Source organism: Aptenodytes forsteri, unplaced genomic scaffold (assembly GCF_000699145.1).
Source record: "Aptenodytes forsteri isolate BGI_AS27 unplaced genomic scaffold, ASM69914v1 Scaffold563, whole genome shotgun sequence".
NCBI lineage: Eukaryota > Metazoa > Chordata > Aves > Sphenisciformes > Spheniscidae > Aptenodytes > Aptenodytes forsteri.
In genome coordinates, this window is record NW_008795318.1 from 349,830 (window position 1) to 362,765 (window position 12,936).

At 41.7% G+C, this 12,936-nt stretch overlaps 1 protein-coding gene across 1 annotated transcript in view; it reads right to left on the reverse strand.

The window, feature by feature from the left end:
- Positions 1 to 349: 349 nt before the first annotated feature.
- Positions 350 to 12,936, reverse strand: part of NUP85 (nucleoporin 85) — a 13,464-nt gene continuing 877 nt past the window's right edge. Inside the window, exons 2-18 of the mRNA XM_009279688.2 lie at positions 12,710 to 12,924; positions 12,258 to 12,328; positions 11,685 to 11,728; positions 10,803 to 10,872; positions 9,401 to 9,522; positions 8,888 to 9,022; positions 8,206 to 8,328; positions 7,693 to 7,824; positions 7,182 to 7,288; positions 6,795 to 6,878; positions 6,124 to 6,189; positions 5,508 to 5,659; positions 5,298 to 5,415; positions 3,820 to 3,920; positions 1,885 to 2,036; positions 1,154 to 1,240; positions 350 to 544 (exon numbers count right to left, since the gene is read on the reverse strand). Coding sequence (XP_009277963.1) covers positions 443 to 544; positions 1,154 to 1,240; positions 1,885 to 2,036; positions 3,820 to 3,920; positions 5,298 to 5,415; positions 5,508 to 5,659; positions 6,124 to 6,189; positions 6,795 to 6,878; positions 7,182 to 7,288; positions 7,693 to 7,824; positions 8,206 to 8,328; positions 8,888 to 9,022; positions 9,401 to 9,522; positions 10,803 to 10,872; positions 11,685 to 11,728; positions 12,258 to 12,328; positions 12,710 to 12,924 — 1,881 coding nt within the window. The 3' untranslated portion in view covers positions 350 to 442. The remainder of the gene's footprint in view (positions 545 to 1,153; positions 1,241 to 1,884; positions 2,037 to 3,819; positions 3,921 to 5,297; positions 5,416 to 5,507; positions 5,660 to 6,123; positions 6,190 to 6,794; positions 6,879 to 7,181; positions 7,289 to 7,692; positions 7,825 to 8,205; positions 8,329 to 8,887; positions 9,023 to 9,400; positions 9,523 to 10,802; positions 10,873 to 11,684; positions 11,729 to 12,257; positions 12,329 to 12,709; positions 12,925 to 12,936) is intronic.

Below are 12,936 nucleotides of genomic sequence, written 5' to 3' on the forward strand. Positions count from 1 at the left end.
TCTGTGGATAGCGCTTACTAATGACTGCTCGTGCAGTACAGTGCTGTCTGGAAATCCTAAAACTCATGTCAAGAGCATCCAAACTAAGCGAAAACGGAGAAATTGCTGTTTTCTAAAACCTCAGTGGTTTAAAAGGTGGGCTTAATTTCAGTTCTGGGTGTTAGCAGTAAAGCAACTGAAGAAGCCAAGGTAATGTTGCCATTGGTAATGAGGTTTACTTTACCAGGGGAGGATTGCCAGACCACATTGGAACAAGCAACCTTAACGTTTTGATGCAGCTCTTTCTTACAGGTTATGTTTCAAATTTTTTTTAAGTTATGTTTATAGAAGACAAGAACAAATCCCCAAGCAATATGCAAAACAAGACATTTATTCTTAGAAAAGCAGTCAGGTTTATGTACAGTGAGCCACAGAGGGTGAGTAAAATCACATACTGCTGTCTTCAAGATCCTTCCAATGTGCCTTCTTTGACGATGACTCGTGCAAGATTTCGTGCAAGAGCAAGTCTCAGCATTTCCACTTTCATAGTCTCGACGTCATCATCCTAAAAGCGAGCGGAGTTTGGGTTAGACTGCTACATGCAGTACTGAGCTGGTGATAGGTTCTTTTTCTGAGTTTTGGAAAGTAAGGATGCAGGTCATTAAGAGGAAGAGTGCATATATATTTACCTGTCATAGGGACCTCCTGAGAAGAGCAAAAGCTGCATTTCCTACTTTTTAGATCAACACAAGACAGCATTGCCAAGCCTTTTCTTTTTCTGGCAGCTGCAGAGGTTTGCATGTGGAGCAAACGGCTCCCTGTTCTGCGCCTGGAATGTTTCATAGCTTGAGCTGTTAGATGGCAGCATCTCAGCTTTTCATTGCCCATGTAATTTGCAATTATTTGTCTTGGAAAAGCATCACAGTCCAATCCAAATCAGCAGAACAGTGAGGAGCGGAAGCACTCCTGTATTGGTTTTGCGTATACTTAAATATCTCTTGATGATGCCTCATTTGGCTGGCCTTTAAAAATAATAGCACATACCAGCCTCGGTAACTCAGGCTCTCCCTCTTTTCTGCCCCCACGCAGGAATATAAATTTAGAGTTTGCTTTCCCCAACCCTCCCTACAGCCCCACCGATTCATTATCCAGTTGTCCTCAAAACAGGAGCTACCTGGAATTTCTGCTTATCCGACTTCCCTGCTGTCAGGTCTTCCAGGCATCGCATCAACTCGTAAGTCTGCTCTGCTGAAAATATGACCTGTGGAAATGAAAGTATTTACTGAAAATGATCAAGTTTAAGGACGTCACACAGTCTGAGAAGATAACTCAACTGAGAGGAAGAGAATGCTTTCACACTCCCACAGATCCATTCTGACCCTTTAAATCACAGGATCAGAGGATAATTCAGCTGGAAGTGACTTTGGGAGGTCTCTAGTGCCACATCCTGCGCAAAGCAGGGCCAGCTATGAGGTCAGAGCGGGTGCTCAGGGCTTTATCCAGTCATGGGTCTGTAATTGCTAAACTGCCATTTTCTTGATGGATCTTAAAGCAAAAATTGGGCTTAGAAGAAGGAAGCGCACTAGAAAAATCTTCCAGCCGAGTACCAGAAGGAACGGGATGCAGCGTGCATTTAAATTATCAGCATATAAGTATTCCACTGCTGTTTTCTAAAAGCAGGGAACCAAGTTGAGAGTTGATTATCCTATCCTGGGTCCTGTGTGCTCCCACCGATGGGACACTTGGATAGCTGTGCAATTCTGAAACTGCCACGAACAGTTCTTTTGCACTGGAAGTGCAAGTCCTAGCCTGGGGGCAGAAAGGCGGTCATCACTTAGAGATGCCTTGTCAGGAAGAAAAGAAAGGCTGGGGGTGGTCTTTGTCTCGTGTGACCAGCCTGCTCACCTCTTTCTGCTCCAGCAGGGGAAGGGCATCTGTCAGCAGGGTCATCCAGAAGGAGCAAGGAGCAATGTGAGCCGTCATCAACATCAAAAGCAACTTGCCAGCTTCCGAGAACCGCTTCTCCCCATACAGCCGGTGGAATTCTCGGTACTTCCCTACACACGGGTGTTGGTGAAGGGTAAAAGGCGTCAGTGTCTGTCAGACCTGCTCAGGCCTGGGTTACTGGATGGTAGGTGGTCTGTTTGCTCCCATGAAGCCTGTGGTAGAACTACCCCCAACTGAAATGAGTCTCCAAAGCAGCTGAGCCTGGGGGAATGGGGATCTTGTGCATGAAGAAAGGTTAAAATAGAGGCTGGCTGAAAAGGCAGCCAAAAACCCGTTACTGTTCTTGGTAAGGTTTACTGTTTGAACCAGCCTGTTCGCTGACTGATACCGTCTGGTGCTGAGTGTTGCAGGGTGAGCAACAGCACGAGTGGCTTAGAGAGATTGGTGGCATCTGCAAAAACCAGGAACGGGAGGGGAGAGGTGGGGGGGTGAGTGTTCTTTTTGATATCACAGAGTATCAGGAGGTCTGAGAGGCTTCACTGTCTTCCTGATTGTTTAAATGGAAACTGAGATCTTTGTTAATGTGGGAAGTTCTGCTTCCACTAAGAATTAGTTAGATCAATATCCAGCACGTGAGAACTGGCTGAGGATGAAAGTGAGTTTTATTCTGTGACTTTGTTTGTATCCACTAAATTGTCAAAATACTGGAAGTAATGATTCCCATTCAGATTCACCTTTGACTAATGCTTGAGCTCAAGATAGAGACATATGGAAGTTGTCCAGCAAAAGTACACCTGATGTTTTTAAAACCTCAAAAGGAAAAACAAGCAGAAATATTTTCAGGCCTTTCAGGATTTTTTATAAAAAGCAGAAAGGGAGGTAATTTCTCTATAAACACAGTTTATAAACACAGTTACACAATTAAACTACAAATCTTTGGGGCTCATGCAAGGGACACTGGGCATACAGAGATATGAGGGATTACCAATTTGGTAAATCACAGTTAGCTTCTAGGCTTAATTTAGGATAAGGTTTAAATGAAGGAAATACAGTTCCAGTTTTGCAAGCTTGGACGAAATGGGAACAGAACAAATTCAGGATCACCCTCACTGTAATGTTGGTGTCAGCCAGAAGGGAGTCAGTCCAATTGCCAACAGCTATTCCAAATTCCTATTAGATTTTGGCCCCAGTAATTGGGCTTGCTAACTGCCACAGCTCCAGAGAAGGGTGCATTTTAGCTCAATTTCTTCTTGGTCCATTAATCAAAGGCCACAGAACAGCTGCAGCCAGATGGGCAGGTTACCACAGCTCATACTTGTGCCAGCCAGGAGAGGGAAGCTGCGGTGTGTAAAGGAAACTAGCTGGAGGCCCTCCACTGTTACCTGGCACAATTGCTATAGTGAAAGGGTAGGAGAGATCTTATGTTTGAGCGAGCTTGAAATTAGCACACTGAACCAACAAAAGATGTTGAGATTTCGGAGAACTTTATGAAGTTAGTAAAATTATCACATTGTCAAAATAACTTAAACCAGTAGTTTACTCTTCTAAGGAAGCCCCCTAAGGTCTTCCAGATTGTTTGCTAATACTTCAGAGTCTCTCTAGGTAGTCATACAGTCTGGAAAAAGACTAAGAAAGGGGAAGCCTACAAGTGTCAGAATTCAAGACTATCCTGCTCAAAGCAGTGCAGAACAGATGCCTACTGTGAGTGCAATTGGAAATGCAGTCTCCTGGTAGCAAGCAGGCTGCATCCCAAATCACCTTCCATCATTTGCTTTCCCCTCATCACTAAAATAGGATGTAGCCAGATGGAGGAAGAGACAAATCCAAATAATTCTGTGGAGTTAACTGTGTTCTAAATAACAGACTAGAATGAAAACTGTAGGCCCTTCTTACCAAGAAATGTTAGCCGGTCACTAAGCAGCATGGATGGTCCCAAATTATCAATGAGGTCTAAGTCAGAGAAGCATCCCCTTTCACAATAGTCCTTAAGGAATCTAGGGAGAAAGTAAAACACAATAAAAGCTTAGAGGGGAGAACATCGTCCACATTCATTTTGTATCTCCTAATCCCTTCCCAGAAAACTTTACTATACAACTGAGTTCCATCTTAATCAACCTCCCATGAGGGTTTCAGAAGACATCAAAACATTTCCTGGGAGCGGCCAATGAACTGGTGTAATGTGCGTTTTACAGACACTATTTATTCTTCCAGATTTTGTGGTAGTTGAGATCTATTCTTTAAAAGGAATAAGTGCAGGAAGGAGCACAGGAAGCTGAGGCTGGTGGATGCGTAAATAACACTCCCAGGTCATAACAAAAGCTCTATTTTTCTGCTGTGTAAAAAAAAAGTTGATAAGCAGCAGGAACAAAAGCAATTCTAAAAGCTTCTCATCTGTTTTGTCACAGCCTTCATTATGCTGCTTTTTTCAGAGCTGCTTCCTGTGATGGTTTTCTTTCACCTTCTGTTGAAAGAAATATAATGATTTCCACTCCCTCAAAGAACAAATATAAAAAACCCCAGCAATTTCTTACTACTCCCTTTTTTCACTGCTGAAGATAGAGTATTGCTTGGCCATCTACCCAGAGTGTAATTTCAAAATTATACTCTAACTATGCAAAGAGATTGGTATCTGCCTATTTTCAATTAGCAAAAAAAATACACGACATGGATTGCCAGAGATTAAAAAGCATAAAGACAGTTGCCATATCTTTTGTCTAGGCCTAAGCTAAGTGTTAGCATCCTCTTCAATTTTGTAACAACCTTCCCACCCCTGCAAGGTCAGATATTGTGACAAGCTTATGCAAAACCAGGGACATGATAAAACTTTACTCTTTGTTACATATGTTATAATTGTGGCTTGAGATTTTTTGCACAAATGGTGGCTTAAGTGACTCCCACTGACTTGTTTGGACGCTGCACGGTGAACTAGACTGGTTAAAAATAATCTGCTGAATAAAGCACAGAAGGGGATTATCCTCCACCCAAATCAGTTCCCTTGTTCACTGTATAGTCCATCAAACAGCCGTACTGGAGCAAGTGAAAGGGCAGTGCATAAGGTAGAGCTGTTGCCAAAAGAAATGTTTATCAAAGCAAGGTCTAAGAGATTGGTCTGTTAGATAAAGCCAATCTGTTTCATCTCTAGATTTCACAAAGTAAAACAGTGTAGAAAAGAAACAGCTAGGGTACTGCAGATGAAAGTACCCAAGGAGGTCATTTTCTAGTCCAGAAGCAGGTACTTGGTCTGAGGGAAAGATAATCCCAATCTGCCTGCAGCAGGACCTTTTCTGGTCCATCGTGGAGTGGCTGCCTTCTCCCAATCCTACCACCCTACTATAGCAGCAGTCATCTGAGAGCTTCTAGCTCACACTCACCGATCAGATATTAGTGTAGCAAAAGCTGCATCCTTAGCTCTGATGCTCCATGACAGGGCAGAGCCCAAGCGATTATTTCGCAGAGCTTTCATGGCCATGATTTTACAGATGCTACGAACTTAGGAGAAAACATAGGAGAAGAGGGAAAGAATTAGTTTCAGTGGTTTCACTTGTATCGCTACAAAACAGTGAGATTTAAAAATCAATCACCTTGTTCATGCATCTGTCTCTGCTCGCAGATCCTCAGCACTTTGAGGGCCTTCTGTTCTGTGTTAAGGGGTATCCGTTCAATATGAAGCTCCAAATATACCCTGCCATATTCTGGACAGTGGTCAAAGTAATCTACCCCCAGCTGCCACAGGCTGAGAGGGGAAAAAAAATCATCAAGCATTCCAATCATATAAATCTTAAATAAGCACAACAGTAAAGCCACAAGGAGAATCTGAGTCTGCTCTGATTAACTTAGTATTCAGACCTAAAATGGCTTTTACTTTCTACCAAATACCAGCTGCCTGTTATACAACTTAGGAATACCTGCATCTCACAAGTGCTTTGGTACAAGTTGCTCTGTACCAAAAAGCCACAGTGGCAGGAGCAATTCTGTCCTGGTCAATACACTTGATGGGTTCTAATAGATAGCTTTCATCTTTAATTCAGGAAAGGAAACATGCTAGTGTTGTATGATCCTTAGGGACACATTCGCTGAAATCCTAACAGTGGCTTCTGTAAGTTTTGTCTTTTTACTTCATTAACATGTAGTTATTTGCTTTGGCTGCCTCCATGTTAGTCTATCCTCTGAGTGAAGAAAAAAAAAAAAGGTTGCTACCTGTGATGGGAGAAGAGTCCTGAGGCATATTCTAGCAGAAGGAATTCACGCATATTTGAACCAAAACTGGGAGGGAGGAGAGAAAAGAAACAGGCAGCATTATTTGCACCTCATTGGAAAAACCTACTGATTTTATTTCACAAGTACTTTTCATTTATGCAGCATGTTTTTTCATAGGCTATCTTAACAAGCTTCGTACCTCAGGCCTAAGCATGCTGGTCAGCTTTCTCCCTGGGGAGACCTGCCAAATATTTACAGCACTTAGCAAATATAACTCGGAGGAAGTTCTTTAAGAAACTGAAACTTCAAGGAAATCCAGGTAGCAAAATTCAACTGCTCAAACATCTTTTTAGATGAGTTTCTCACCATTCCCAATAATCACAAACATTTGGGCCCTTGATTATAGTTTGGATAAAGTTATATTTTAAAATGTAAAAAAATCCTAACATTGTACCGAGGCACTGTTGAATAGCATGTCAAATTCATCAGGTCAGCAACTGCTTCTGCTTCTCAGAGCATCTGGGCTGCCTGTAACTTTAGAGGCACATGCAGCACCTTTATTCTCATCTTCTGTAAACGCCCAAAATGCTCCTTCTCAACCAAAATCTGCATGCTGTTTCAGTCATCCTTGCTTCTGGATGTCTGAATAATCAATGCAAATAAATACTTACTAGAGATTGTGAGATTGCAGGAGTTTACAGTGATCCAGGAGGTCAGTCAGATGAGCCACAAACCACCAGTTGCTCAGGGCAATGCTGTTTTTGAAGCAAGCAAAAGAAAGAAAAAAACTAAGCCTACCACTGCCAAGGAATGTGTCAGGTTTTCCACAGGCATTTCTTACCAATACAGAAGCTATATTACAGTATAATGTCTAGTTGCAATGTCCCAGACCTAATGGAATACTTTTAATTGCTGCCTGCTTCACATATTTTTGCTAAATTCTTTGAAAGGATGATCAGGTGGGCTGTACCCATATCCTCGACCCCAAATACTATTGGAGTGAATGCACACAGAAGCAATACTGTAGAACTAGAAAATAAAAAACCTTAAAACTCAACCTGCATTCCTTGATCACTTGATGCATCTCAAATTCAAAGGCTGCCATTAAAATCGTGTCTAGAGGCTCAGGGCTGCTTTCTCCACCCAGGAACAGGTCCATACTAGACTGTGGAATAAGATTGCAAGACATGATAAATGCAGAAGTTTTGAGATGGTAGAAGGAAGACGTTTGTTTGGATGTAGCAGCCTCACTTAAGTTATTTTATGGGAAAGAATATGTCATCAAGACTGAACACATTAACAAAAAAGATTTTTCTTTATTTTAGCATAAGGAAACTGGGAAAACAATTTGCAGGAACAAGACTGGTAACATTAGACACTGAAGAGAGTTGGTCTTCAACAATTATTTGTCCACTGTATCAGTCTCCCAGTCCACTTACAAACTCTAGGAAATGTCTTACAGTTACATAGTTGCTGTAAGACATCAACCCTCCCAAAGTTTTTCTGTAAGTACAGTAACCCTTGTGTGCATGAAATGGTGGAGAACATAAAAATAATTCTATTTCATGCCTGTGCATAAAACCGCAGTTCCATTGGCTTCACAGTTGGATGGGAATACAGGAGCCGGGTAACCAGAAAGTGGTACCAAGTAGTCATGAGTTCCTTTTTCTCCAGTATGGCATCCTCATCTCCCAGCAGGATCTAACAGGAGAAAAACATAGGAGTAATTCTGCAAATTCAGCAATGTACACAGCTGCATCGTAACTCTTCAGAGACATTACTACTCCCATTTTGCAAAGTTGAGGATTTAATCAAAATTAAACAACAAAGGACAAAGACCCTTCTCAGAGCCAAATTTCTTCATCAGCCTTATGGCCTTGGACATGAAGAGAAAACGATCTGCCCAGGCTTGCAAAGACTGTTGCAAAACAAAGAACACAGTACAGGAGACTGGCTGAAATGTTCTGATTTAATGAATGGATCATCCAGAATATTAAAGTTACTTATTGCTACACAGGGCTCCTGAAATACACAAGGATGAATACTTGTCCACAGTTTTCTTCCTTCCCAGCAAAAACACACCTTGCAGATGGATTCCATGTGGGAATTGCAAGCAAAAGTTCCATCCTGTAGATACCGCTGACATTCTTCATGCCAGTGCTGCCATTTCAGCTCCATCTCAGTCAGTGTCTGTGTGTTGCCAAGCTGAACAGAGGGTAAGATACATAAAATAAAAGAAACACCAAGTCAAATCACAACAGGTGCTTGGGCTGAACTCAGAGTCATTTGTGGTAAAAAGCTAAACACGGGGCTGCCATCAAATTTTTCCTTGTCCTACAGTTGCATTTGAAGTGTCTTACTTTACCCATTTTAACAAGGCAAAGGAGAGCCTATGAGAGATTACCGCGATGCAGCTGCAATTTCTCCTCCACAAGGAGACCGCTGCAACAGAGGGAAACTCTGCTGGTAAAGTCTTCAGATAATATTCTGTACAAGAGAATAGTTCTCAACAGCAGCTGTTTCAGACAACTGGATAATGTACACTGTTGCAAAAATTATCTAACTATGTTGGTTTGTCACCTAACAGGCTTTTGTCCGAATGGTTGGGTCTTTTGGGAAATTCAAGAACACAAACGTTATTACTGTAAAGAATTAAGACTGAGATGTTTTAGTGGTGAACAAATTGTAATGTTACAGGAGCCACATCAGAGGCGGCTCTCTTTTCCCAATGGAACTGCATGAAAAAAACCCACTTTGTACATACACTGGGCACAGGCATCTTCTTCATCAAGTCATCCAAGATTTTGTACATGTTCACTGACGTGGGATTGGCACTGGCTTCCTTGGAGAGCAAGTGCCGTGCTTCATCCATTCGGCCTTGCAGCACAAAGACATCCACCTGCAAAAACCACCTGTCTGTGAGCACCACACTGTTCAAGGCTACAAAATACCCAGGAAGAGTATCGGGGGGTAATTTTAACTTGTGATTTAGGCAAGTTAAGTGGAGTTAAAATGCTTAAACTGTAGGCCCTGCTAATTCAAATACACAGTGTAAGTCTTGACCTTATGGATCATGAAAGTGAAAGGATCAGGATGGGAATGAGGGGTAGGATGATCATAAGAATGGCTTCATCTTAAAACCTATATAGGCAGACAGCAGCAGTGTCCTAGGTATCAGTTTCTGAGATGTAGTCTAGTGTCGAGTGGGGGGGAGGAAGGTAAAACACATAGGCATGAATTCTCTTTGTTTAAGAATCTTATAGGTGACTATACTCACCACGTTCCAGAAGAGCTTGTGTTTCGATGGATTTTCACTGCTCAGAACTTCACGGACCATGTTGTCCACATCACAGACATGAAGTCGAACCCAGTCAAGGAGGCGAAGCAGAAGGGGGCCAGCTTTATGCAGAGAAGATACCATTCTTTTAGTTCCCAACTGCTTGTTCCCAAACTGTTATTTTACATGCTTCTAACTTTAATGGTTTGACAATCATTAGATGAGGTTTACTAATTGGATTTCTATCTGCCACGCTCAAATTAAAAAGGAACAGGGTTCCTTAAGCAGCCAAAGCTGTGGGAGCACCAGGCTGCTGACAAATTTCCGTGTGGCAATTTTAGACAGAACAGCAGCAGAGTTCAGCAGAAAACCCTGACCAGTTACTTGAAGAACTAAAAGGTGAGTGATTCAGATCATAAATCTTGCAATGCCAAAAGACGCACAGAATGTTTCTGTCTTGTTTAGCATCATGTCATTATTATTAACTGAATATGACAAGGAAATCTGGCACTAGGTGATTAACTTTTCTTCAGATTAAGTAATCTGTAATTTGTGACTCTTCACAAATTCAGTTAATTCTGAATTCTGGGACTGTGCAAGTAATGTATATTTGCATAATCCGATTTCCTTAAAAAATTATTTACTTTAAAATGCTGGTGTAAACAAACTGACTTCAAAAATGGCATCCTGAAGTTAAATGAGTTGCATCAGAGAATGCGTAAATGTTAGTTGGCATCAACATATTTGATGCTTAAAGATGTGTTTATGCTTAAAAGCCAAATAAATCGGCAACAACTTTTGATATGCCTCTTCTTCACTACTTTTCTGTAAAATAGACAAGTTAATTATAGTGTACTACTCACAAATTACAGATTACTTAATCTGAAGAAAAGTTAATTCTGAATTCTGGGACTGTGCAAGTAATGTATATTTGCATAATCCGATTTCCTTAAAAAATTATTTACTTTAAAATGCTGGTGTAAACAAACTGACTTCAAAAATGGCATCCTGAAGTTAAATGAGTTGCATCAGAGAATGCGTAAATGTTAGTTGGCATCAACATATTTGATGCTTAAAGATGTGTTTATGCTTAAAAGCCAAATAAATCGGCAACAACTTTTGATATGCCTCTTCTTCACTACTTTTCTGTAAAATAGACAAGTTAATTATAGTGTACTACACAAGGGGAAAAAGTAGAAGGCAAATCTAATAGCTTGACATAATTCAATATGAAGAAGGCAATTTACTGAGGCAGAAGAGGTATTTTAAAAGGCTTATTGACACTTGTCATATCTCTAAAACATATTAAGATACGACACAATGGATGCTACATACATTTTAAACAAATAAACAAGCAAACAAAAACCCTTCAGTCTAAACATCAGGATAGTTCAGTGCTCACCTGCAGCTGCTTCAACAAACAGAATCTCACACAGGTTCCAGATCAGCTCCATTGCAGAGAGAATAGAAACCTGAAAAAAGCAGGGCCATGTTTCAGATTTAGCAATTGTTCCAGTTAGTTGGGTTTTTTTTAACCACACAAAGGTCTCTGCTGTCCATAGCAATTGGTCAGTTAAGGTCAGCTCTTACAGACAGAGAAATGTCATATTCACATTTCAGAGATACAAATGAAAAGAGAGAATCGGGCCTCAACTTGTCCACACACATTTAGCTCAGAAAATATCCAAGCTGTTTGTGTATTGAAATGTGATGATAATCTGTCATCAGTGGGAAATACAAAACAGTACAGAAAGTATTATTTTCAGCCTTTTTGCACTCCTGAGACTTAATGTTACAAACAGCAAAGTAAGTAAGGAAGAAAGGCCAATTAAGCAGTATCAGTGCAGCTAACAGGACAAAACTACTGTGAGCACTCTGCTCCTCCCATAACACTCTTCTTGTGTCCGACAGTTCACGGTGAACATCTAGAACTTCCTACAAGGCTCAGATGCAGTTCATTGGAACCTGAGTGTTTAAGAGGTGAAGTTTCAGACAGGTGAGTACTGGCCCACAGCTGGCTTTAAGATGACAAGAAAACATCACACCTATAACACTGAATACATGTTTACGAAACGGCAGTGAATCCAGATGTTGGGCATCTTTTCATTGTTTTAGAAATAATAGAGCTAACTATTTATTCCCATTTATTTTTGGTTACAAACTGCATCCAATATACTAAGCCAGAGTTAAATCTAAACTGCCTTACTGCCAGTGTTGGTCTTGGTGAATTTACTAGCCAGTGATTCATGTTCAGCTGTGACTACATGACATGACTGCAGATTACCTGAGTACTATACTGGCTGTGCAGGGCAGGGTCCCGGGTTGAAACTGAGGGAAGAATAAGGAAAGTCAAAGAGCAACATATTTACCTTTCACAGCCCTTTCTGGGCTCATAAATAAAGTCAACAATACCTGATCACTCATCAAGCACAGACCTAAATGAGTACACACATGGCAAAGCTAACTTTTAAATAAAACTTTATAACCTTTTTTTATAAATCCTGTGCAAATCTGGGTATGGCTACAGGGCAAGGATGGAAGGGAAGGGAAAATCTCCCACTTTTTGGGGGGAGCAAGCTGTTAATTTGGACTCGGTTTCCCATAAAACTGCAACCTGAGATACGAAAAGACTGCAAGTCCCCAGAAAATCAGTTAAAACACGGTAGGGAAAAAAAAAAAAACTGTCCAGATTTACAAACCAGCTTGGAAATCTCCTGGATGGAAATGGAGTCTTGATAATTACTGAAAGCTATGCATGCTATTTTACAGTAGTTGCAATAACTTAAAATTGAAATGCTACTTTTATAATCACAAATAGCATTTCCTTTTATTGCAGTAAGAGAACAAACAAACTTACTAGCTGCCTGGTGCATGTCCTCCATACAGGCTCTTATCACCGATCGGTAGTTTTTACTCACTTGAACCAATCTGCCAAACACAAAAAGGCCTCAGTTAGAGAGAGCTGTTTGAGTTTTAGACTCATGCCTATTTTCCACTAAAGCCTTGCAAGCTTCTCTGCAGCAGTAGACACTCCCAGTACTTGGGTGAATCCAGTGGGAGTCAGCGAGGCTGCGTGCAGTGGTTGCATGTACGCTGCCTATATGGACAAAGGCGCTGGTCAGCACGGTTATTGGAAGGATCAGGGCCTTGTTTTGTAAAATTACCCTAAAACTGTCATTTTTTTCTGCATTGCTGATGATTACAGCAGCTCTAAGCAGTCTGGATTTATAAGGTCAATGGCATTTGGCTGGCTGGAGAAGGAGCAGCGACGGCGGGTGTTCCCCACCCTCCCGCACCCCCTCCACTCACTGTGCTTTTCTCGACTTTCCCGCCAGCTCCTCCTCGCTCCGCTGGAGGCCGATGAAGATCCCGTGCGACTCGTTGAAGAGTTTCCGCAAGGTCTGGATGTAGATGTCCTGATCCTTGCGGACCACGAAGAGGCGGGAGGAGCTCGGCCCTCCCTCCCCGGTGCCTGCAACACACCCCGTCAGGGCCCCGGGCAGAAGCGCCCGGCCCGGCCCGCCCTCGCCCCGGGA